The 24,075-nt window shown below is 51.8% G+C and overlaps 1 protein-coding gene across 8 annotated transcripts in view; it reads right to left on the reverse strand.

Annotated features, from left to right (window-relative positions):
• The window catches only part of CDK5RAP2 (CDK5 regulatory subunit associated protein 2), a 153,057-nt gene that overhangs the window by 73,626 nt on the left and 55,356 nt on the right, over positions 1–24,075 (reverse strand). For all 8 annotated transcript variants that reach the window (XM_038553244.1, XM_038553243.1, XM_038553241.1 and 5 more), the window contains 3 exons: positions 23,527–23,745; positions 9,936–10,106; positions 6,244–6,384 (listed from right to left, as the gene is read on the reverse strand). In XM_038553244.1, coding sequence (XP_038409172.1) covers positions 6,244–6,384; positions 9,936–10,106; positions 23,527–23,745 — 531 coding nt within the window. The remainder of the gene's footprint in view (positions 1–6,243; positions 6,385–9,935; positions 10,107–23,526; positions 23,746–24,075) is intronic.

Below are 24,075 nucleotides of genomic sequence, written 5' to 3' on the forward strand. Positions count from 1 at the left end.
GCGCCTCCCTGAAGCCGGGCGGCCAGGCCACACAAGCTGAGCCCGACGCGAGGACGTTGCACTACAGGGCTGGCCCGGACGCTCGAGCAGCCTGACGGGCACGAGGGTCAGGGGCAGCCCGGGAGACTGTCCCAGACTGCAGACCGGAGCCCCGAGACCAAGCTCCGCGTGAGCCTGAAGCGGGCCCTGCGGCCACGAGGGGTCTGGGCACACGCGGCGCACCAACGTGCATCCGAGGACCAGCAGGCCGTGGAGGTCTGCTTAGTCCTGCTCGTGGGCACCGCGCTCGACGCACGACAGTGTCCTGCCCACGGGACCACACGCCGAGGTGCTCGGACGAGAGCGGCCTTTGCCGGGAGGCCTACTCCCAGGCGCGCAGGAAAACAGAGCCCGGCTCCTCCAAACATCCCCCCCATGACACCATCCCAAAGTAAGAAAGAACTCCACGCGAACTAACGCGCGGCGGGACACCTGGCACGGCGCCCCGCGCGGCCTCGACGCTCCCAAGTGCGGGGCGACAGTGTGTGGGGCGGGACAGCGGCCTGTGAGCGGCCCCTGCGCTCCACGCTGGCCCAGGCTCCCCCGAAGGTCCCATAACCGCTAGGACAGGGTCCCCGAAGCCGACGGCAGCGGCAGGGACACCGGCACCGCCGCACCCCACGGCAGTCGCGGTGCTTTCCCGGGACCGCGTCGTCGGAAGACGCAGGCACCTGTGATGCTCCAGGCGTCTCAAGTCACCTCAAAACATTGTCACCAGGACTTCCAAACCGCAGCAGCCACTGTCCTCAGCAGGCTTAGCGCAGCCGCGCCATTCCCAGAGCCCGTTCGTCAGCATCCTACGCCCGCGTTTCAACGTGACCGGTTCCCGCTACGACCCCGCGCACACCTCCTACGCTCTGAGCACGTCCCAGGTAGGGGACCCCGGATCCCCGGCTCCGGCGCCCACAGAGGCGGCAGCGGCAGCCCCGCCGTGCGGGGCGGTGAGGGGCTGCCCATGCTGACGCGCCAGCCTGCTCGTGACGAGCGAGTCACCCGGACTGCCGGAACCGTCAGGCCTTCCGTGAGTCACGCCGCGTGTCACTGGACAGGCAGCCCCTGTGCACGCCGAGTGTCGGCTCGCGGCCCAGAGAAGAGCCGGGAAGGATCTCACAGGATGACAGGACAACGCCGGCCACCGTGCTCAGCGCTCCCTGGGCACGTCCTCACGGAGTCCGTCCGCCAACCCCCGCGCTCGCCTCACCCGCTCAATTCCGTGAGGAGGGACCCGCGCACAGGGGCCACCAGCGGGCCGAGGGCAGGGCAGAGGCGGGGCGTGCACCAGGCAGCCGGCTCCGAGGCCCGCGCTCCTCGGTCCACCCATCCGTGCGCCACCATGGAGGCAAAGCCCTGGGGCGCTGGACGGGTCACACTGTCACTGTCAGCCCCGTAAAAGGTGGCCAACGGTGGCAAAGAACATCTGAGGGCCGACTGCTTCTTGAGCACCTGCCATGAGGCCGTGACGGCTGAGACTGCGGCCTGACCGTGCGGCTGCAGCAAGCTCCTCGACCTCTCGCTGTTTCCGGCTCCGCACCTACGAATGAAGGCAAGGACCCCGCGTGGCTCGGAGCGCTGCGAGGGGGACTCAACGAGTTCGTCTACACCAAGTGCTCGGGGCGAAGCCTGGCACGAAGTAGACACGTGGCGCATGTCGCCCCTAACCTACTCCGAGGCTCTGGAGCTCTGCCGGGTCCTCTGCGCGGGCCACCACCTCTAATCGAAGCCCAGGACGGTTACTGACCTTCCCGGTTTTCGGATGAAGAAACTGATTCTCTGAGAAGAGAATATCTGTTTGAGTCCCCCCAGCTACCACGTGGCAGCCAGCATTCGTGCTGACGTGTGTGACTTCAAAGCCCGTCAACAAGGGCAACGAGGGACTTGGGCCGCTGGCGCCGACTCCACACGTGGAAGGCCTGTGCCCGGTGAACCAACCCCTGGGGCTCCTGTATCCTGACCGCACGGCGGAGGCCCGGGCCGAGGACCGCCCAGGGGAAGGCCGGGGCCTGGAGGCCTGGGTTCTCGCCGGCAGCTACCCCAGACCCGCCCCAAGCCCCCTGTCCACCTGCCAGCCGACCGCCGCACTTCCCTTGCCCGCTCTCCCTCCATCTGAGCCCCGGGGGAATCCCCTCCCCCTCTGCAGGGACCACCGTTCACCCCCCTCGCTCACACACCACCAGCACCTGCCAGGGTCCGCGGAGGCCAGTTCTCACCAGGAAGCCTTCCAGGACTGAGAAAAACACCCCGTCCCGGCCCCCCTGGCTCTCTGGTTCCCTTTCAGCCGAGAGCTAGCGCACCAGCCACCCGCGGGCGGGTGCGAGGGCCCCCTGGGGGCAGCCACGTCCCGAGCCAGGCACTGGACCCGCCACAGACCGGAGGCGGCCACAGACGCTGGCTGACCTGGGGATTAAGCAGCTGAGAGGACAAGGCAGGAGCCAACGTGAATCTTAAGAGCAGAGATTCCTGTGGATGCTTTGCATAATGGAAGTCAGAGTGAGTCAACGTCTTCCTAGAAGCAAATAGCTCGCCCATGTTAAATAAATGAACTCTTCAGAGCCATTTGGGTCCCGTTTCATCAATCACCTATTCCCCTGCGTTGAATCATGCCCCATTAGAATGAAGTCATTTGGCTCCCTCCGCACAGCTGACAAACCTGGAGATCTCCTCGGCATAGAGGCAGGGGGCCAGGCTGCCCTGCGGGGAGCGGCAAGAAGCACCTGCTCAGCAGGCACAGGCCACCCCCACCCGCCCTCCTGCCCCTCGGAACAAGAAGCAACCCAGACAGGAGGCCTCTCATCCCAAAGGAGACCAAGGCTGCCACACGCCTACCGGGGTCGGCCTGTGCAGTCTGTTCCCCACGGCCTTCAGGGCCCACCCGGCTCATCTGAAACCCGTCCCTAAAACATGGGGTAAGACCCCAGAAGGCCCCTCTCTTCCATAAGCCACCCCGGGACCCACAGTGTCCCAGTAGGATTCTCTCTCCAGACTCGGATTTCAGCTGACAAGCCAGCACCTGGGACGCTGGGTGTGTGTCACATCAAACACAGGGCCCTGGAGTCTAGAGCTGCGGTGTCCACGGGGCTGCCGCGCTTCTACCCTGAGACATGGCTACTCGGCTCTCCCGGCATCTGTGGGGGCCGCCAGCGCTCCCGATAAAGGCTCCCTCTCGCTGCTGCTGTGGCCACGCTGTGCATGTCGGGCCCTACGGCTTGCAACCAGAAGAACGTCAACTGGTAACTAAGGCAGTGCAGTACTCCCAATCCAATCAGGAGGTGAGCGGTGAGCGTGCAATCCGCCCATGTGCAGATCAGGAAAGTGGGTTTCAGACAGATGAAGTGACCCGCCCAAGGCCACAGAGCCGGAGAGAAGAAGTTCCCGCTCCAGATCCAGGGCACTCCCTCCTCTGCAGAGCTTCCTTAATGCCGTGAAGGAAACCCGTGTAATGTGCAGACCACAACCTGGAGAGGTGGCAGGCGCGTAAAGACAAAGCCCGATGGCTCCCGTCGTGGTAAGCAGGGCAGTGTGGTGGCCTGGGAGACGGACGGGGTCTACTCGGGCAGCTGTGTCACAGCTCGGCAACAAAGACATTTATTTTAATACTCAGGAAATTCAGCAGTGATGTCCCAACCATGTCAGCAGCCAAGCTATAAATCTCGGGCTGCAGCAAGTTAAATACGGGCGGTGTGCTTCCCTCCCTGTTCTTCAATCCCCTCATCACCCAGCATTAATTGTCAGGATCACACAGTGATTAGAGGCAGAAGAGACTGCCCTGAGTCCACGGAGACCTCATCACAGCCTCAAGTTCTTTGTAGAAATGGGGAGAGGATAAACCCTAAATCAACACAAAGTGGCCAAGGGCACAGCAGGAGAAATCTGCGTTTTCTACAGAGAAAGAACTACAGTCAGAAAAGTACAGCTTTCTGGGGTGGGGGTGGGGTGGGGTGGGGAGGCGGGCGGGGGGCGGTGTAGAAAGCCACAGGCTGCAACAGGTGGGACTGCGTAGACGGGCACCTAAGAAATTTATAATTCCAAAATGATCATTTATAATTCTTTATCCACAATTTGCAATTAGTCTTGCAGAACAGAATTAAAGCCTCTGCTAAAATACTCAGGCATTTTGCACAGTAATTTAAACATCACCAGGCTCTAAATCTAACTGAAAATCATACGACTTTTACTTGTGGTTCTGTGAAGTGCAGACAGCGCCCAGCGCAAGAAACCAAAAAAGTGGTAGCTGATCAAACTGGTGAGATTAAACTGTAAAACACTCAGCCTGTTCAATAAATCTGTAAACATTTCGTTCAACATTTAGACATATTTTGTCTAATTATGGATTCAAAATAGCAATGTTTGACGAAATGCATGGAAATCAGTGAAGACCTGAACATCTAAAAACACCTTGCTGGGCTACTCTCGTTTCAAAACACTGACTGTGCCTTATTACAGGTCAGGGTGCATCTTTTATTTTTTTTTTTTTTAAGATTTTATTCATTTATTAGGGAGAGAAGGCACGCGTGAGTAAGGGGCGGTGCCGAATGGGAGTGAGAAGGAGAGGGAGAGGGTCTCAAGCAGACTCCATGCTGAGCGTGGAACATGCTCCGTGTCAGACGCTGAGCATGGAGTCTGACACAGGGCTCGATCCCACGACCCTGACATCATGACCTGAGCCAAAACCAAGAGTCAGACGCTTAACCAACTGAGCCACAGACGCACCCCCAAGTTAGTGTGCATCTTAACACCCAATTAAATTTGGTCAAATTCAAGTAACCACATGCAAGTTTGACTCACAAAATATTAGCCCCCTGAGATTTAGTTATTGGACATGCCCAACATCACCCAAGTGGTGAGAGAGCCAAGAGAAAAATCCTGGCCTCCAGACTTCTGGGCTCCACTACTGAGGCTGACACTCTCATCCAAGAGAAACAACAAAATGCAGGTCCACGAATGGACAGGTAAGAAGTCCCCACTGACCAGCCAACGACACCCCCAGACCAGGGCTGACATGAGCAGATCCACAGAGCAATGGCTCGTCCCAGCCACCACACTACTTCCACACCAGCTGTAAAATGACCTCCGACCCACCCTCTCCCCGCAGAGGTCCTTAGGGACCTCTCCAGGAGCCAAGAACTAGAGGGTTGGTATCTGGCAGAAGAGCAGGTACTCCAGCCCTACCGCCTGCGCCTCTTCTCATGCCTAAGTCCGTGCTGCACCAGTTAATTATTTTGAGAATCACCCTTCACAAAACCACAAGTCATGATCAGAGCCATTCATCAAAGAACTAATTTGCGTAAGAGTTCTCTGTCTTCTGAATGTATGGACTTAATTAAAGCCAGGTTTAAAAAAAAAAAAACAAAAAACTTGGCCTCCAATGAGGTCCTTTCCTATCCCGTATCTGGCCGCCAAGCTGCATCATACGCACGCTCGGGGTGGAGAGGGGGACTGCATCTCTCACAAACCAATAGAATCATTCATTCACTCCACAAACACGTATTTACTAGACCCAGGACTGAGCGAGGCACTGGGATTTCGACACAAATCCCAGTTCCCTACCCTGAGGGGCCCATCCCTGGTGTGCAGGGGCTCGAGGGAGGGGCAGAGGAAGATGGATCCTAGGTCATCAACACAGGGATGGGCGTGCAAAGTGCTGCGCACCGGGGAGGAAGAGGAGATGTCACTACCAAGCAGGGTCGGGGAAGGTGACACTGGAGGGGCACTTCTAGGGATGTTTAAGAGTCACCCAGGAAACAAGCAGAGAAAAGCCATTCCAGGCAGACGGAGCAGCAAATGCAAAGGTGGGGGGACAGGTGCAAGGAATCTGCAAGCAGTCAGCTGTAGTTAGGGATGACGGAGGGTGACCCGAGGCCAGACCAGGAAGGACCTGCTGGTTTCTGTGTGTGTTTGAACGGGAAAATTTTACCGTAGAAATTACATGCACAGAGATGACACGGTTCTTGAGAGGTGAACCCCGGGACAGCAAATGTGCGAGAGGCTCATCTCTAATGGGCTGTGATTTACCAGTTTCCTGTGTGGTGGAAATAGCAACACTCAGCCGAAGGGCATGAACCTGTAAGGCAGGCCGACTAAGAGCCCTCCTCCTACCTCAGTCGCTGGCAAGAAGGCCTCGGAGGGTTCTCCGTGACAGCAGTCGCCACACACGTGTCAGAAGGAACACGGAGTCGCCCGCGGATGTCCCAGTCCAGGCAAGCTTACCTCCGAGAAGATGCGGTTGCTGCCTGGTGAGCGCTGTAAAGAGCACTTTGCTGCTGAGTCCCCACTCCTGGCCCTGAGCTCCTCCCCACTCTGTGAAGGGCGAGTCGGCTGTACTGCTCCCGAATCTTTTTCACTGAATTCCTAAGGAAACAAAACAAATCATGAGGAAGTTTGCTCAAGAGGAAAAATACTAACAGACTCTCCAAAACTCTCTAATGGAGGATATTTTTTACAATTTTTTACAAGGCGCCCTTCTCCCCTGACCCCGACGGCCGCCCAGCGGGTATGCAGGACCGAGCCCGGGCCCTGGCCCCACAGGACAGGGTTCTCATCCTGGGTCCCCTTGAGCCAGGGTATGACCTCGGGTCTGCCCGCCATCCTACGGGGCTACTGCCGCGATTGGAGGAACCGTGTGTCACAAGCCAACAAATCGGAGCCTCTTTCAGAACAGGACAAATTTGACAACACCTGACCCATCTGTACCAAGAGGAGACTTGACTTCCAGGAAGAAAGGCTGTGAATACTGTTATGGCGTTTGGTCGCGTCTCGAAGGTCCCTCGTGATGATGCACAGTCTCCCTCGCTGACCCCCTCGGAAGATCTGGCATTCCACCGCACAGCAGGGCTAGACATGGTGTGTCTGGTCCTAAGGCCCAGGCCGATACATTCCTAACTATTTAAAACCTGGTAACTCCTCAATGATGTCTCTGTCCTTCTAGGTCAGAAATTAAGGGCAAGAACAACATCTTCTTCCTAAGTACCTATCAGAATCACTTTACCATGTCAAACTTCTATGAGAAACTAGATGAAAACAAACATGAAAGACACAGGGGCAACTTTTTATAAAAACCTGTTAAACTGTAACAGGAAAAACTAGAAAGCGAATAACCAACACTGCCTTTCTAGAACTGTCATAATCCAGCTGTGCTTGACTCATACTTTCCGTTTTCCTTTTCTAAAAGCCCGACTATACGTACACGTTGTCTAACAAATAGCACCGCGCCGCTCACATGGAAAACAGGGGCCCCTACCTCACACTCTCCCCTCTGGGTCCCACTCCCAGGAAGGAAAGACTCCCAACTGCTCAGCCCCTCCTGTATTTACATTACATTGCTACTCTCACACGGCTTGACTTTTTTTCTTTTTGCAGCAGGCTCCCTGCCTAGCGTGGAACCCAGCACGGGACTTCAACTCATGACCCTGAGGTCAAGGCCTGAGCCAAGATCAAGAGTCAGACGCTCAACCGACTGAGCCACCAGGCGTCCCGTTGACTTCTTAAGGTAGGATTTATCCCCTGGCTCCTACCACAGAAGTTGAAGGATTTAGCTCTTGCCCCCCTCAGCACTTTTCCTGATAGCCACAACACGATTTCAGTTCCATTGATGGTCCACATTTGTACCATTTCGACCACGCACACACTATGCACGACTCACCCATCTGGCCTCCCGTGATTACACTTCCTTTCTGTTCATTTCTTTGATTTCCTTGGAATTAGTAACAACTGCTTTGTTCTATTCATTCACTTAGTTCATAAAACTAAAATTAGGTATTTAATGTAGATTTATCTCTAAACACTCTAAAAGAACTTAAAAATGCCTCTAGATGGAGTCAGACACAGGAGGTAACTGATGGGTTCCGTTTCCACTTCTTGGAGAAATCCCAACTGCGGCCTCTGTCTCAAGAGCTCAAATACAAGCTCTCTGCGTCCTGGGCCCTTCCATCACCGCGTCCCCGGAGAATCCCGTGACTCTCCTTTCGGGTCTCTTCCTCGTCTGTATGGGATCACTGGATGGGTCTGCGTGGAGTTCCCTAAGGGAGGCACCTGCGAGGCAGAGGATTTCAGGCGCCAAACATTGGGAAATGCCTTTGTTTGCCCTCATTCCTGCTGCCAGCTGGGCGGAGCATGGGATGCTGGGCTGGACACCGCTCTTCCTCAGCGACCGGGAAGCCTGCTCTCCTGCCTTCTGGCCTCCAGTGTCGCTGCTGAAGATTCTGATGTCATTCCGCGTCTGGGTCCTTTGCAGCTCACTCTAGAACCTTCCAGATCCTCTCTATCCTCGTGTGCTGTGATTTCACAAGGACATGCCTTGGGGTGTATGTCCCCATCATGTGCTAGCAACACAGGGACCTCTTCGATGCAGAGGAGTCTTCCCTCCACTCTGCAAGCTCTCCTATTGCTCTGAGGGTTTCCTTCCCTCTGCTTTGCCTGTCCCGTCTCTCAGGAGCCCCGGGCAGTCACATACTGGAATTCCTGGCTTCTCCCTTTCATTTCTTTGCCTGTTTATTTCTCTGTTGGGTTCTATTTTCTGGAAGGCTCACTCACCTTGATCTTCCTGCATCTCTAATCTCCTGTTAAATTTTTTTTTTTTTTTTAAGTAGGCTCCACACCCAACCTGAGCCTAACACAGGGCTTGAACTCATGACCCTGAGACTAAGAAAGACCTGTTCCGAGATCAGGAGTCAGATGCTTAACCAAGTGAGCCACACAGGCGCCACCTATTAAACTCTTTATATATGTGATCATACCTCCAATCTCCAGTAGCTCATTCTTCTTTTCCAAGTTTGTTTTTTTTTGTTTTTGCTTTTTTTTTTTTATCAGATCCTGATCTTAATTCTTATCTAAAGAGGTTATAGTGTCGACTTCTTTGAAAAGCTGTCTGGTTGCTTCTCATCCTCCCACTTCTATTGTCTCTACCTAGCCTTGTTCTGTCTGTCTTTCCTCTTGCACACTGTTCCCCTGTTTGGGGAACTCAGGCTGTCCATCTACCTTTAAAGATAAAGGTGCTCAGAAGTTCTAAGTGTGGAAAGAGCACATCAGCGGCAGGCTCAGTGGGAGAGGACCAGGTGAGGATGTGCTTGTTCTGTTGGAAGACGCCCATCTGTCTTTTCCCCCGAGAGGACTCTCAGTGCCGGGGATGCACACTTCCACTCCCATCTTTATCAAGAAACCCACTCCTGCCTGCACCTGCATCTGGTGACCCCCAGGCCAGAGCTTCTCTGGTTTAAGGTCACTAGAGAAGAATCCTCACTACCACCACCACCTCCTGCTGGTGAAGAGAACAAGGTCCCTGAACTGCCCAGCATTCCAGCCAAATCTCCTGGTTACAAAGGGACCAGGTCCCTCCGCTTCCTGTTGAGCCTCTCTGGGCTCCACAGGATAAACCAGCTTGCTTCTTGGCCTTTCACCCCAAAGGCATGGAGCAGAGTGCTCAGTCCTGGGGGCCTGTACCTTTCACCTCTTGACTCACGTTAACGAGGCTCCAGCAGGAAGCAGAGTTAAATACCCGCGTTGAATCCATCATGATCACCTGGCAGCAGGCGCTAAATCACAACCTCACTCCATGATCAGACAAGGAGGGCATTCCAAGTCCAAAAACAGCACAGAGGGGCGAGAGGGCCTGGCACACACAGCAGCAGGCGCCCACAGCAGGAGTACCTCAGTGAGGCAGGCAGGCCGCCAGGGCCTCAATCGGGACCCAGAATAAGTCCCTTCCCTTCTGGCTGGTGGCTGATGCCCAAAGGACAGAAAGAAAGCTCTGAAGTGCTCTGATGCTCTGACAGAAAGCAGTGAGGACTACCGGCATTTCCGCCAGCCTTACGCTTCTACAAACATTTATGCAAAAGGGTTTTTAAAGAAAAAAGCCTATGCTAAGTCAACAGACTTAAATACAATAGAAAGAGAAGTTATGGCACCTGGAGCAACAAGTCCTCTGGATCGATGCTTCCTCTTAGACTTCTGATCATTTGCTCTTGACTGTGCAATTTTTTATTACTTTCACTCAAAAGACTCTTGTAACGATTCTCCATGGCTTTCTCTCTTTCATTCACTTCATTGCGTAGTTTCTCAACTTCATTTCTAAGGTCCTGTCAGAAGAAAAAGAAAAAATAGAACTTATTTGACAAAGATTTCAAGATGATCATCTCTCACGGGCTCACCGCTATACAAGAGCAAGCAAAGAGGTGTATTTAACAAACGTGCACTTCCTTCTCTCTTAAAGTCTGATGAAAACCAGCTTTAAAAATAAGCAGAAATCTGGAAAAAGTTTTATGCAGATATTTATCACAACATTATTTACATTATGGAAAAATCAGAAAGAAACTAAACATCCAACAAGAATTAAGTATTTTTTAAAAATTGGGAATTAATTATAAAAAGCATGCCGTTAAAAAATGCACAATTACGGGATGCCTGGGTAGCTCAGCCAGTTAAGCATCCGACTCTTGGTTTCCAGTCAGGTCATGATCTCAGGGTCTTGAGATTGAGCCCTGCGTCGCGCTCAGCACTCAGCACAGAATCTGCTTGTCCGTCTCCCTCTGCTCCTCCCCACCCCCAACTCTGACCTCACTCTCTCTCCCTCTCTTGAGTAAATAAATAACATCTTCAAGAAAAAAAAAACACAATTATGAAGAAAAACAAGCCAAGACACTATATAATATGATGCCATTTGTTTCCTAAATGCTTATACAAAATGTTGTTAAGGCTATGATGAAACACATCAAAATAATAACAGTGTACCTAAATAGAGGGATTGTGGAGGACTTTCAACCAATTTTTAAGTTTTTATTTTTCTGAGTTTCTAAAATCCCGAAGTCTGTGTTACTTTCATAATAAAAAAAATATATATATATATATATATATATCTTAAATAATGACGGTTACAATTAACATGGAAAATGTTCATGTTATAATGTTAAGGGAAAAAACACAACCAACAGTAAACCGTGTGATTATACCTCAGGATATATGCTATTTGTAATACTGAAGTACTATTCATAATAGCAAAAGGCTGGAAACCACCCAAATATCCACCAGGAGAGGAACAGACTAAGGTACATTCTCACAATGGAGCACTCAGACGCGATCCAGAGAAAGGAATGAGGATTCTATAAACACGCTGACCTAAAGTAAGCTTTTCAGAATATACCACTCAGGTAGGCGTCAAGAGGACCCCAGGAGAAAAAAAATATGTGCGGCATACTGTCATGTATTCAACTACAAAATAAACTAAGTGGCCTATAGGGAAATAAAAAAGAGAGAATGAGGTGGGAGGGAGGAGAACTCGTTTTACAGACGTACCATGGAAGCCGTTTAAATGTTTAGATGACTATTTAAAAAATAAAAATTCCCCCAAAACTAGAAGCAAACAAACAAAAAATAAATCTAACTGTATAACAGGTTGATGGGTTAACCAAACAGAGAAATTATTTCAGTAACTTAAAAGCAGAGTAATCGGTCTGCCCTAGTGAGGTATTTCTCCAAGGACAAAGGGACTACTGCAGAAAGTCTCACACTTAGTAATCATGTTGGAAGAAATAATGTTTGTATTGTTATTCTGAAACTGTGTGTGTGTATTTATTTATTAAATAAGTAATTATTAATGTGATAAGAACCAAGACTACAAGTCTAAGAGAATACCAACACAAATATAAAATTAAGTTAAAACATGTCACTGTAAATATGAATTGGAAATATCAACATGAACTTCTATTTTCTGTTATTTCCTTCCTTTCACTGAGAAAGTATAAACCAGCATCCTCCCCAGTATCCAGACTGTAGTCTCCAAATACCATTTCCCACCAAAAAGAACTAGAATTCTCAAAACATGGCCCCTAGAACATTATCAGCATCCCCTGGGAATGGCGAATACACTAGATAACGAGACCAGCACTCGGCGAGCGCCTGGGGGGTGGGGGGGTGGGGGGGCTGCTCCCATGTTACGGATGAGGAAACAGGCTCAGGTAAAGTAACCTGCCCACAGTCACAGTCACGGAGGGGCAGCACCTGCCCTGTTCCTGCTCTGATGGCAAGCCCCCCAGCTCTCTTCCACACTATGACCAAGGTCTGGATTTCTTTTGAGATGATCCCCCTCCATCTACAGTCATCTGACACTTGCTTTTAGAAATCTCCCTCTGAAAACTGCATAAAGGGACAAAATCTTGTGTTAAGCCATTTAGGTACGTCTTTAAATTCACAATTAATCTGCCTGCCATCCTAGAAAGATCATCCTAAAAAGATCAAGGTCATGCCTACTTTGTGGGGGGGCAGGGAGGGCAGAGAGAGAATCTCAGGCTCCACGCTCAGCTCCAAGCCTGACTTGGGGCCTGATCTCACGACCCTGAGATCATGACCTGAGCCGAAATCAAGACTCGATGCTTAATCGACTGAGCCACCAGGCTACATTTTAAGCGTAAAGTATTTCTGCATTACACCAAGTAGAAGGTGTGTGTCATTCATGTGCACAGTAATTACTGGTCCACACACATCACTTCCTGGATTCGTTCTCTCCTTTGCACAGACACCCATCAGACTCATTATTTTGATGTCTGGTTCAAGTTCTAGCGCATACGCACGTGTACCATAATAATTTACTCCATTCTCCCATTTCGTTTGCTTATGTAATTTTAATTCAGGTATGTAAATTGAGAACTTGCATGTTTGAAGTTCTTCCACGTGTCCCCCAAACTAAGAGTTGACACCTTGAAAATGACCTGTTCCCCAAATCCCACAGGGAACACGTGATTCGGGGTTCCTGACCTGAGGCCCACTGAGCGGGTCCCTGGGAGCCTATGCAAATTTGTGTGTGTGTATTTTTGGTCGTGGAGAGCCCGCTGCATCAGTCAGGGCCTCCAGGAAAGCCAGGACACCAAAGAGTATGAAGTCCCTCACCTACTACGAGCACTCCTAATGGAAACTATGACCGGGCTCAAGCCGGGCCACGCAGCTGTCAAGGCACTTTAAAACATCTCTGACCCTGATGACTGCACACAAGCTCAGTGGTAAGCGTCCTGTTTTTACGGAAGGGAAACCAAGGCTCACGGAGGCTGAGAGATGGTGACAAAGCTTGACAAGTCACTTCTGGCACTGAAATTCAAACCCGAGTCAGCTAGACGCCCAATTCTACACTGTCCGCCCAACTGCACTACTGTTAAGACCAGACAAATGTAACACCAGTCTGACGCGGGCTGCCGACGCCCCGAGCTAATGCTCTGGTTCCTCAAGGCCTCAGGAGCCAGACCTGCCAGCGGAGACTGAGGCCCGCCTGCTGGCGAGCGGGCAGGGCCAAGGACCCTGGGCCTCCGTGAAGAGCAGCGAGGCAAGGCCCGCGGTGCAGGACGGCTGCAGGGAGGCGAGGCCAGCGCCCGGCCTCGGGGACACAGCAACGCAAAGGCTCCTGGGCTCCTGGGCTCCTGGGTACCAGGGCGGTTATAGCAGATGTTCAGGGGAGGCATGGAGACGGCATGTCTCGCCTGAGCAAAACGATCAGAACTGAAAATTGAGAACCTGGGTGGTTTCCCCAAACCTCTCTTGCTATTCCCAGGCTGTGAAGATGGGCAGAGCTGGCCTTGCGTCCGGACCCTACTGCTGAGTAGCGGGGTGACCACAGGTAACCGAAATCCTTGTGAGTGCTTCCTTTGCGGTAAACGGGGCCAAAAACACAGGCTGCGATGGGCCCTGGAGGCTCAAGTGAGAGAACGTGGGTGGGTGCCCGGCACAGAGGCAGATGGGCAGCAGCGGCAGCTGTCACCCCCACCCATGCACGCCCTCCAGGCCCACCCAGCCGCCGGCCCGCTCATCCCACAGGTGACTCGGGCCTCGCGGCAGAGCCCTCCCTCCACACAGAGCACACGAGAGACGAAGGGTGAGTATTTAGACCACAGGGCTCAAATCATTCCCGCCCCCCACCCCACCCCCAGAGTTCCCAAAGGAGCTGAATCCATCAGTTTGTAAGAATCCATCACAGATTGGGAATCAGTCCTGTGAAAACTGCATACCCAGAGCAGGCTTGCTGAGGAAACTGAGGGCCGTTGGTGGTGGTGCTTTGTCGAGGAGGAGGGTGTGTGCGGCTTAAGGGGGCCACCTGCCCCACAGGAGCCAGGCCCGGTTAGTCTGTGGCAAGAAGGCCTGGGAATCTGGAACCGGGGCCCTTGCCACGAGGCACGGCAACCCATGCATTAGCGGGGCTGGCCCGGGAGCACCCCGGACTCTGATCACCTGGACGGCCAGTCCTCCTCCCCGGAGCTGGTATTAAAGAGGACAGATGGAATCTGAAGTCCTGGCGAGAAAAGTGAACGTGCTGCCGGCTCAGCCCTCCTCTCCCTCCCCCCACTGCTCTGGCCTTCTTCAGAAATTAGCTGTCAGCTGGTCATCAGCAACCGCCTCCTCGCTGGCGTCCCCGGCCGCATTCAGCCACCAAATCACAGCCACACACAGCCCTGAGCCTTCCGTCTCTACCAGGACCCTGCGGGACCCCACGCTAGCTGCAGAATGAAGCCACCCTACAAACCTTCGTCCCAGGCTCCCCTCCCCCGGTGGGCTCCAGCCTACCTCTTAGCCTCACCTCACCAGACCACCCAGGCCTCTCCCGCTGGGAAAAAAACACATAGCACAATTCTGCCCAAACCTGCCTGGAGACAGCACGCTCAGCTCGCAGGGCCAATCCAAGTGCCACCTCTTCCACTAAGCCCCCCGACTCCTCTGGCCCCAGCAATCGTCCCCCCAAAACACCACCCGCCAGAGCTCTACAGCATTTAGGAGAGCGCCAGGCCCTTTATACGCGCCCCCCGCAGCTCCCCCTGCAGCTCCCCCTGCAACCCCGCAAGGCAGCGGTGCAGCCCACCCGCAGGTCAGGAAGCGGACGTTCAAAGTACTCAAGCAACTTAACCGGAGTCAGAGGTGGCGGAACCAGGTCTATTCATGTTCTCTTCACTAAACCAGTGGCTTTTCAGGGCGAGCCCAGGAAGCCCAAGGCGGGCTGGCCGCGAGCACCCTCTCACTCCATGTTTCTGGGCCTTCCTCCCCAAACTGACTCAGCTGGCTTGGGGAGAAGCTCGGTAATCCGCGCCTGATTTTAATGCAAGAAGCCACTGTCCTAAGGAACCTGCCAAGGCCCTCGGGTGCACTGTTCTCCTTGCAAGCCCCTCTCCTGGACCAGACCCCACCCTGCTTTCAAGCCAGCGCTGCCACAGCGGGACCCGTGTCTGCGACATCAACTGGGACGCCTCCCTTTCCACCTAGTGGGCAATTTTCCTCCAGGATTCGCAGGTGCCCTCCGGACCAGCACTGAGCCGAGCATGCCTCTGCCTATCGGGGCTTTCTCAGGGGAGGCCGACAGAAGAAAAGGTGGATTGTTTTAAAAATAAAATACCCCTATAATCTGAGAATCACATTAGAAATGAAAAGCCAGGCCCTCTTACTTCCTTCTGCAGTCAGCTGGTTTGTTTTATCTCAGGCCAGATGGAGACCGAGAAGGTTCTCATCCATCAAATTTCCACCTTCTCAGGTTTCACTGTGAGAAAGCTTATCAAAGTGCTCAGTGGTTCCCTTTAAATACATAAAGGAAACTTCTCCAAAATCTTAATGAGGAATAGGAACCCAGTGATGTAAGAATTTCCAGAATTAGTATGAGACAGTGGCGTTGGAGCCTGGGTCTGGGAGCCGCACTGCCCCCGGGGCGGAGGGGGCACCAGGCCTCCCCCTCGCCTGTCCCCAAGCAGCTGGGCCTTCAGCTTTCTTCTGCACGGGGTCGTACTGGAACAAGGAATTCCTATGCTGAGACAGACAGAAACCCCTGGAACGAGGCAGGGCGGCCAGAGAGCTCACAGGCCCACATAGTTCTCAGAGCGAGGAGCTCACGGGGCAGTGTGGAGGCCCCCGCCCGGCGGCCCGACGGTGCCCAGCGGTCCCGCCCTCCCTGCCAGCCCACTCGCTGTGCCCTCGGGCCAGGCCCACTTGCGCCCCAGGCCTCGGCGCGGCCGTCCCTCCACCTGGAATGCAGTTCGGCCCCGTGCCCCCAGCAAACCGCTGCGTGCCCTCGGAGCCCCAGCTCCACTGCCCCCCCCCCCCCCCCCCCCGCCTCGCCTGTGCTCCAGTGAGCCCTCTGTCTGCGCTTCTGCTCTATTTCTGGGCTAGGTCCCCCCAGAGACGGGGGCTGACGGGATTCAGTCCTGTACTCCCAGAAATCATAAAGTTAGAACCAGAGGTAAGGGAAAGCCTTTCTGTCTGGGCTCCAGGGAGACGACAGCAGCTCCACGTGGAACGGATGGGAACAGCCTTTCAGAGCGGCTTCCGCCGGCCCCACGCACAAGCACCGAGATGTGACGCCGGCCGTCACTCTCCACGCGGTCGGCCTCCCGTCCTGGGGGATCAGTCCGCGGGAAAGGGACAGACAAGGGGAGAGGGGTGGTGACCAAGGAAGAAGTGTACAGCTTCGCTGACCTGGCTGCTGACGGGGCGGCCACCTTCATTAGTCAACGGTGTCCCCTAGATTCTAGGGGTCAACGGTTCGCTAAGGTCCTGAGCCAGCACCTGCTGTGCAGTTAGAAGCAGGAAAAGAGCAAAGAAGAGGCGTCCGATCCACCGAGCCATCTACCTCCACGTGCCAGGAACCAGAGGAAGCACTTTCTCGTGCGTTAAATTTTATTATTCATTCACTTACTCCAAAAGCAGGTATAATCAACCCCATTTTAGGGGAGAAAACCTTAGTTTAGAGAGGTTAAGCCACTGACCTAGAGGCTTGAGTGCCTGCTACCACCAAAATTCGAACCCAAATCCTGCACTGTTGCCCACTGCTCCAAAGACACGAGCTCAAACTGCCAAGTTTCTCCTCCCCAGGGCAGTGGCGTCATCTCCATCATCAAAACAGCAACTCTTCACTGACCAGCTAAGATGTGCCGGGCATTATGCTCGTAAGTGCTATCCTCCCTCAGATAATCCCTACAACCAAGCCGTGTCCTTCTAACAAGAAACAGACACCGCAGTTTGGGGAGGCAAAGCTACTGGCTCACGGCCCACCAGCTAGCAGGTGACGGGGCCAGAACTCAAACCCAGCCGGACCCGAGTCTCCGCACTCAGCCTCGCTTAAGAGTGACTGGATATTGCAGGGATGGAACCTCCTCCCGCACAGACCATTTAAACTGCGTATTGTTCTTCGAGGACTCAGCTCAGACTCTTCATACCCGATTAAATCAAAAACAAGGCACGAAGAGCTCTGACCCTTGGGAAGAATCCCGCTCCCTCAGGTCTGTGGTCCTAGGCCGACCCAACCAGCCTACAAACACGGCCTCCAAATGCCGTGTTTTGACTACGGATCACAGGAGATGCTCTGAACGCTGTCATAACCTCGTCTGGAGCTATCCGTCAACAGACACATGTGAAACCGAAGGGGTTCGGGATGAACTACCCTGAAATTAAACCTGCTCCTGTCAAAGCACATGGGATTAGCCAGCTGGGTGACGGGTACAACTTTAATTAGATTTTTGGGCTTTAGCCAGCAAATGCATCCCCACAGAGCTAAGTGCCCAGGTACTGAAGCACACACTTGTCAGAGCAGCGGATGACAGGTCTTGTAACAGATGAGAGCATTACGAGGCAGTCGGGGGAATACAGCTAAACCAATGTCTCGTACGCGTTGCTCATAAAGGAGAAGAAAAAGACTAGCGTTGCTCCTTTCCCCCACGCACCCCAGGTAGCATACAGAACGCCTGGGCCAGAGGAGCAAATCGAAAATAAAGGTTTACCTCCATCACACACACACACACACACACACACACACACACACACGCAGCACGCATGCACACGCACGCACATGCGCATGCACACACGTGCAATACTAAAAGGAGAGCCCTTCAGTCTCTAGAGCCAAACAACGTATCAAAGTCAAGGTATGAGGGCAAGGATGCGACAATCGGAGCAGCATTCCTGTTGTAAACCGCACAAGCCAGTACACTTTAAACATCACAGTTAAGACACCGACTTGGGAACACCAGCTTTTTGTTTGTTTTTGCAAAGACCTGAATGTCCTCGCAGGGATGTGGGTCCCTCTGGTGGCAAGGAGCTATAATACAATACAGGGATCCATCCTGAGACCCTCACGTTTGGACCTTTCTGGTTGTGGAAGGACCCCCAAGTAAAAACCAAAGCTGTATTCACCAGAGCCTGCCCACAGGGCCCCACCACCGCCAGGACTCAGCGAACGTTCCTTGGATAAACAAATGACGACGGCAAAGTATCCCACGCGCGGCGTCGGCTGGCACAGGTCGCGGCAATCACAGGCGATACAAGCACAGCCTCTGACGGCGCCGTCGGACATGGTGAAGTCACGTACCCCCGCTGCAAGATGCCTGCTCGGACAGGCACCGTCTCCCCCGAAAAGCGGAGAGTAAGCGCGAAGACAGGGCCATAAAGCTTTCCATCGTGAGCAAAGGATGGTTTGATCACACCCAGAGGTATCGGGTCGGCTGACCATCAGAGGGAATCCAGGCAGTGCCACAACAGCGCCAGGATGCTTGGCGGCAGCCCCCGCAGAGGCGGGGTCGGGGCTCGCCCACGAGCAGGCCCGCAGCACGTCTGGGTGGTAGCTCTCGTCCAAGAAACGAGAGTAACGGACACAGCCAGACACGTCCCAGCGACTGGAATCCGTTCTTCCGAGCTCGCCGACCCGGGAGGCGTGGACGTGGCCCGGCGCGAGACGGCTCCCGCCGCAGGCCGTCCTGTCCGAGGCTCCGTCCCGCTCCCAGAACCCTTCAGGAGCCCGGGGGAGCAAGACTGCCCTTGGGCCTGAGTGCTGGCCAGAGCCGTCCCTTTACCTTAACCGGTTCCTCTTCAGACACTGGAGACCCTGTAGCCGATTTCCCGTGACGTCCGCTGCCAGGGGCCACCAGCTGAATTTAAGCCCCCGTCTTCGGAACTGTGTCAGATACACCAGGGAGCATCCTCCTCACTCACTCTGCTGCCTGTTCCTAGACCTGACGGCCTTTACCTTTATTTTTAATCTCATTTCTATGACTTCCCATAAACTTCTAAAAATGTTTTTGACACATCAAAAGAATAAATTACAATTTTAAAGCCCCAAATAATATCTCAGAATACTTCAAATCAGACATTCTTGTTTTGTTTCTCCAAAAACACCATGTGCTCTCCTACCTCTGTGCCCTCACCATCCATACAAAACCCTCTGCCCCTTGCCTATCAATTAACCTTTATTTAACTCGAACTTCAGAACCAGTTCACAAGTTGCCCTTCCCTAGAGCCTTCTCTGATTCTGCAAGCCACCTCCCTGCTCTGTTTCCGTGTGCTTTGCTCACACCCGTCATGGATCTGTCCCCTGCCTAACAGAGGGCCTGCGCAGTGCTCAATGTTGCTGACTGCACGCGTGGGACCCTTTCCCTTCTTTCCCCTTTCTCTCTTTCCTTTTCCCTTTCCTTTGTTGGGACAGAAGAGGCTACAAGCGGCGCCTGGGTGGCCCAGCTGGTTATTAAACACCCGTCTCTTGATTTTGGCTCAGGTTATGACCTCAGGGTCCTGAGATCAAGTCCCGTGTCGGGCTCCGTGCTGAGCATGGAGGCTGTCTTAGATTCTTTCTCTCCCTCTTCTTCTCCCCCTCCCCCCTCCATCAAAAAAAGGAAAGAAATAGAGACCACTAAAAGGTCTGCTTATTTGTTTGTTTGTCTCAATCCACAAGCAGCAGCAGTAGCAGCCGATGAGTGAATCAAGTTCATTAAAGAGCCTGTTATAGAACAAACAGACGAGACAGGTGGGGCCAGCGGGTCAGGCTCTACCTCTGCATTTATCTCAGGACCATAAGGTAAAACATCACCCATCATGTTCCCTAGACGCTGAACAAGCCAAGCCCCACGTCTGGTGTGAAACATTCATAGGAGACAGACACAGCCAAATTCTTATACCGTAACCAGAAGGTAAGTAGAGATACCACTGTGATGCTGTACACACACAAAAGGAAAGGAGCCATGGCCAGATCATCTTGCCAGAAACATATATATAACCTGATGTACAAATGTAGTCCTGATGAGATGCCAGAAAGCTCTGGGTCATGGTCATGTTCACCTGAGGTAGGCACACAGAGTACACAGTGGCTGTTTTGGTCTGAAACAACACAACCCTTTCTGGGGGTAACTGCTCATCCCTCCCAAACATGTGCTTCTAGAGGAGGCTGTCGATGATGGGACTCACACGTGCATGCACCCGAACCTACGCACACATTCTGACAAAGACGACTGGGGATGGACCCACGCCGGGCCTCTGGCCATCCTGACAGGGACGCCGTGGGGGCAGCAGAGTGTGAGAGTCCTCCTTCCTCCTATGTAATCAACTGGGAACATGTGACCCCAGCAGGACGGCAACGATGGTCTAGCCAGCTGGAACTGGAGAGAAAGAAGCCAGCTCCCAGAGACCAAGATTCGGTCCCAGCAGCGTTCCAGTCTCCATCCCTCCAGCACTATAGTCACCCAAGGAAATACATTTCTCTTTTTGCCTAAATTAGTTCAAGCTGGGCTTCTGTCACTGGGGGGAAAAAAACCTTCCTACCCACAGTATACTCGACCCCAAGTGCCCCGTTCATCACATGCCCCTTGCTTTCTTCACCAAACAGCCCCTGCCTCCTCACAAAGATGTGCACACGTTACACAGAAATACATCAGCTAGCCACGGCAGCCCAGCAGTCCTCCAGAAGCACCAAGGTTTACATGAATAAGTGAATTATGGAACCACCAACAATGTGTGACACAAGAGGGATAGGTAAATAAATTACAGCATCTCCACCTGATGTAATATTATGCAGCTATTTCAAATGTTTACCAAGAGTAAGTTATAATTTAAAAAAAAAAAGTGTGTATGGATGGAGAAGGAAGGAAGGAAGGAAGGAAGGAAGGAAGGAAGGAAGGAAGGAAGGAAGGAAGGAAGGAAGGAAGGAAGGAAGGAAAAAGAAAGAAAAGAAAAGAAAAGAAAAGAGAAAAGAAAAGAAAAGAAAAAAGAAAAGAAAGAAAAGAAAAAAAGAAAAGAAAAGAAAAGAAAAGAAAAGAAAAGAAAAGAAAAGAAAAGAAAAGAAAAGAAAAGAAAAGAAAAATGGGGGGGGAGACGTATGTGTGTGTCCCCAACCCAATTCTATTGAATGAGCCTGTTTCTAATGACAGTTGGGGGCGGAGGGGACAAGGTATTTTAAACTAAGAGGAAGTTACCCAGCAGTCAGGGAGTAAGAACTGATATGCCAACTGCACCTGTGTGGAAGGACCATCTTGCCAGTCTTTTCCTTACCTCCTCCGTGCGGCACACAACTCAAGCCCTACTCTTCTCGCTCAACTCAAGTGCCACCTCCCCCCAGAGGGTTTCCCGACTACTCCAATCCCAGGATCTTTTGCACTAATTCTATAGATTTTAAGCTGCCTTGCATTTTGTCAAATATAACATCTCCACCGTTAGAAAAGATAAAACTTTCAGAGGTCACATCTTACACGTGCATCAACATCTAAACCAGGTATACTTGGTGTTCAAAAGCAAACAGGAAACCTATACTTTAATAACGCACAGTAAACTGCTATACTCCAAGATCGCTGGTGGTAGCATACGTTGGGCCAGCCCTCTGCACAAATAATTCGGCAACATGATTAACTAGTATAAAATATTTGTACCATCTGACCTAGTAAACTCACTCAAATCCTAGGAATTCAAGGGGAAATGTCTATATGCCCAAGGATGTTATTGTGGAATCATTTCAACAACCAAACTGTCCCAGAGAGCAGGAAATTAAGTAAAGCAGGTGAAATGTAGTCAGTGAAGAGCGTGCACCATTCAACGCCATCAGGCTGGAGGCCACACTATATGGAGAAATGCCCCTGATAACGTCCAGGATCAAAGAACACAGAACAGTAGTCAGCCTCTAACTGGATTAGGGCCCAGTGGCACCATGTCTGAAGGGTGACACTGAAAACCACAGTCACTGGTGGAACTGTAAGTGACATTTTATGTTTCTAAATTTCCACTACTGTTCCCTTGATGTTCATTAATATTTTTGTTAAAACATATGAATGTTTGCATTTCAATGCTCGTGCCAGTGCCAGCGTCAGGATTTCACGCAATGGATCCTGATGACCCCGCCCGTGGCAGCCACTGGAGAGCTACACTGTAGTACCTGGACGCTCCCTCAGACACCTCTACTACAACAACTGTCCGCGCGAGAGAGGTCCTCTGCCCACCCAGGGTCCCCGAGCAGATCATCCACAACGTGTCAATGATCACTCAGACTTAGGCCCTATCCCACCGAACTGCACCAAGGCGAGGCATCTAGATGTGACTCTCAGGGCAATGAATGTTTAAGTTTAAATACAAGAGAAATTTTTTTTAAGATTTATTTATTTTTTAAAATTTCTTTAAAGATTTATTTGAAATAGTACGAGCAGGTGGAGGGGCAGTGGGAGAGGGAGAGAGAAAACCCTCAAGCAGACTCCCTGCAGAGCACAGAGTCCCAAGTCTAAGCAACTGGCTCTGGATTTCAGCTCTTTCCCTCTCCCTGTGCCCCTCCCCTCCCGCCCCTCCCCTACCCCACTAAATAAATAAATAGATAAGTAAAATCTTTTAAAAATATAAAATAAAAAAATAAACAGACTTGGATGCTTAACTGAATGAGCCACCCCAGTGCCCCTATAATAGAAACTTTCAAAGATAAACTGTATTTTGCCTACCAAATTCAGAATTTTTCAAATGCTATCCAATGTTGAAAAATAGTCTTTAAAAAAGGATCACTCTCATAAAGAGAAACCTGGTACAATCATTCTGGGAAACAATTTGAGTATAGCTATATAATAATGTTTAAATATTCATCCTCTTTGACCCAATAATTATAGCTCTATCTGGAAATAATCAATGGAAAAATATTTACATACAAGGATGTTTGCTATCACACTTGTTATAAAGCAAAAAAAGTTTAACTGGGGTGCCCGAGGGGCTCAGTGGTTGAGCGTCTGCCTTCAGCCCAGGGCGTGACCCCGGGGTCCCAGGATTGAGTCCCACGTCGGGCTCCCCGCAGGGAGCCTGCTTCTCCCTCTGCCTCTGTCTCTGCCTCTCTCTGTGTGTCTCTCGCAAATAAATAAATAAAACCTTAAAAAAGAAAAAGTTTCATGACCTAAACATTCTACCATAAGGGCCTAAATAAACTGTAGCACATCCAAGTGATGAAGTACTATGCTTGCACCAAAAAACAAACAAAAACATGTTTCTGAAGAACACTCATAACATGGCAACATACCAAAAAGAGAACATTCAATTAACAAAAAGCAAGACACAAAACCGCATTTTCAGCTTGATACCAATAGTGTGTGCGTGCGTGTGTGTGTGTGTGTATGAGAGACAGAGAAAGAGAGAATCCCAAGATGATGAGCGAGATATTTTCTTCTTTACATTTTTCAGATTTTTCTAGGTCTTTTGCAGAGACGATCTCCCTAAAACCAGAAACAGCAATCCAGCACCCCAGCCCGACCGCAGCATGCTGCTCACGTGGATGGTGTGGTCTCCTCTGCCCCTGTCACGATGGGCTTCCTCCAAGTCCTTCTCCAGCCGCTCCCTCTCCTGCTGCAGGTCGCTAAGCTCCTGGGTGACCTTCTTAATGTTCCTACGCAGTCTGTGGTTCTCTGCGCTCTTGTTGATGTTTTCTGAGTGCAGCTGTGCCAAAAGCGCCACCTTTTCTAACAGAGCAGCCTCATAATCTTCAGACCCCTGGAAGAGGAAGCAGACAGCGGAGATGAGCTCACTCTGTAGCACATGAAACAGACCAAGAAATCTGTGCTCCTTTTTCGCCTTGGGGTAGGGAGCGGGGAGTTAGGGAAGAAAAAGATTAACGTAGACAACCTCTAGGACCCAAACCACAAAGAACACGTAGATTTTGAAATAACACAGAGTAATGATTATGCCCCCATGTTGATGTGAAGGGGGGAAGAGGCTACAACTGTATAAAAGATGCATTTTTTTTTAAGACAACAAAGAAAAGCACAGAATGTCAGAAACTGCCTTAAGTTGGGTGGGTACATGGGCGATTTTCTTCCTTCA

This window comes from Canis lupus, chromosome 11 (assembly GCF_011100685.1).
Source record: "Canis lupus familiaris isolate Mischka breed German Shepherd chromosome 11, alternate assembly UU_Cfam_GSD_1.0, whole genome shotgun sequence".
Classification (NCBI taxonomy): domain Eukaryota; kingdom Metazoa; phylum Chordata; class Mammalia; order Carnivora; family Canidae; genus Canis; species Canis lupus.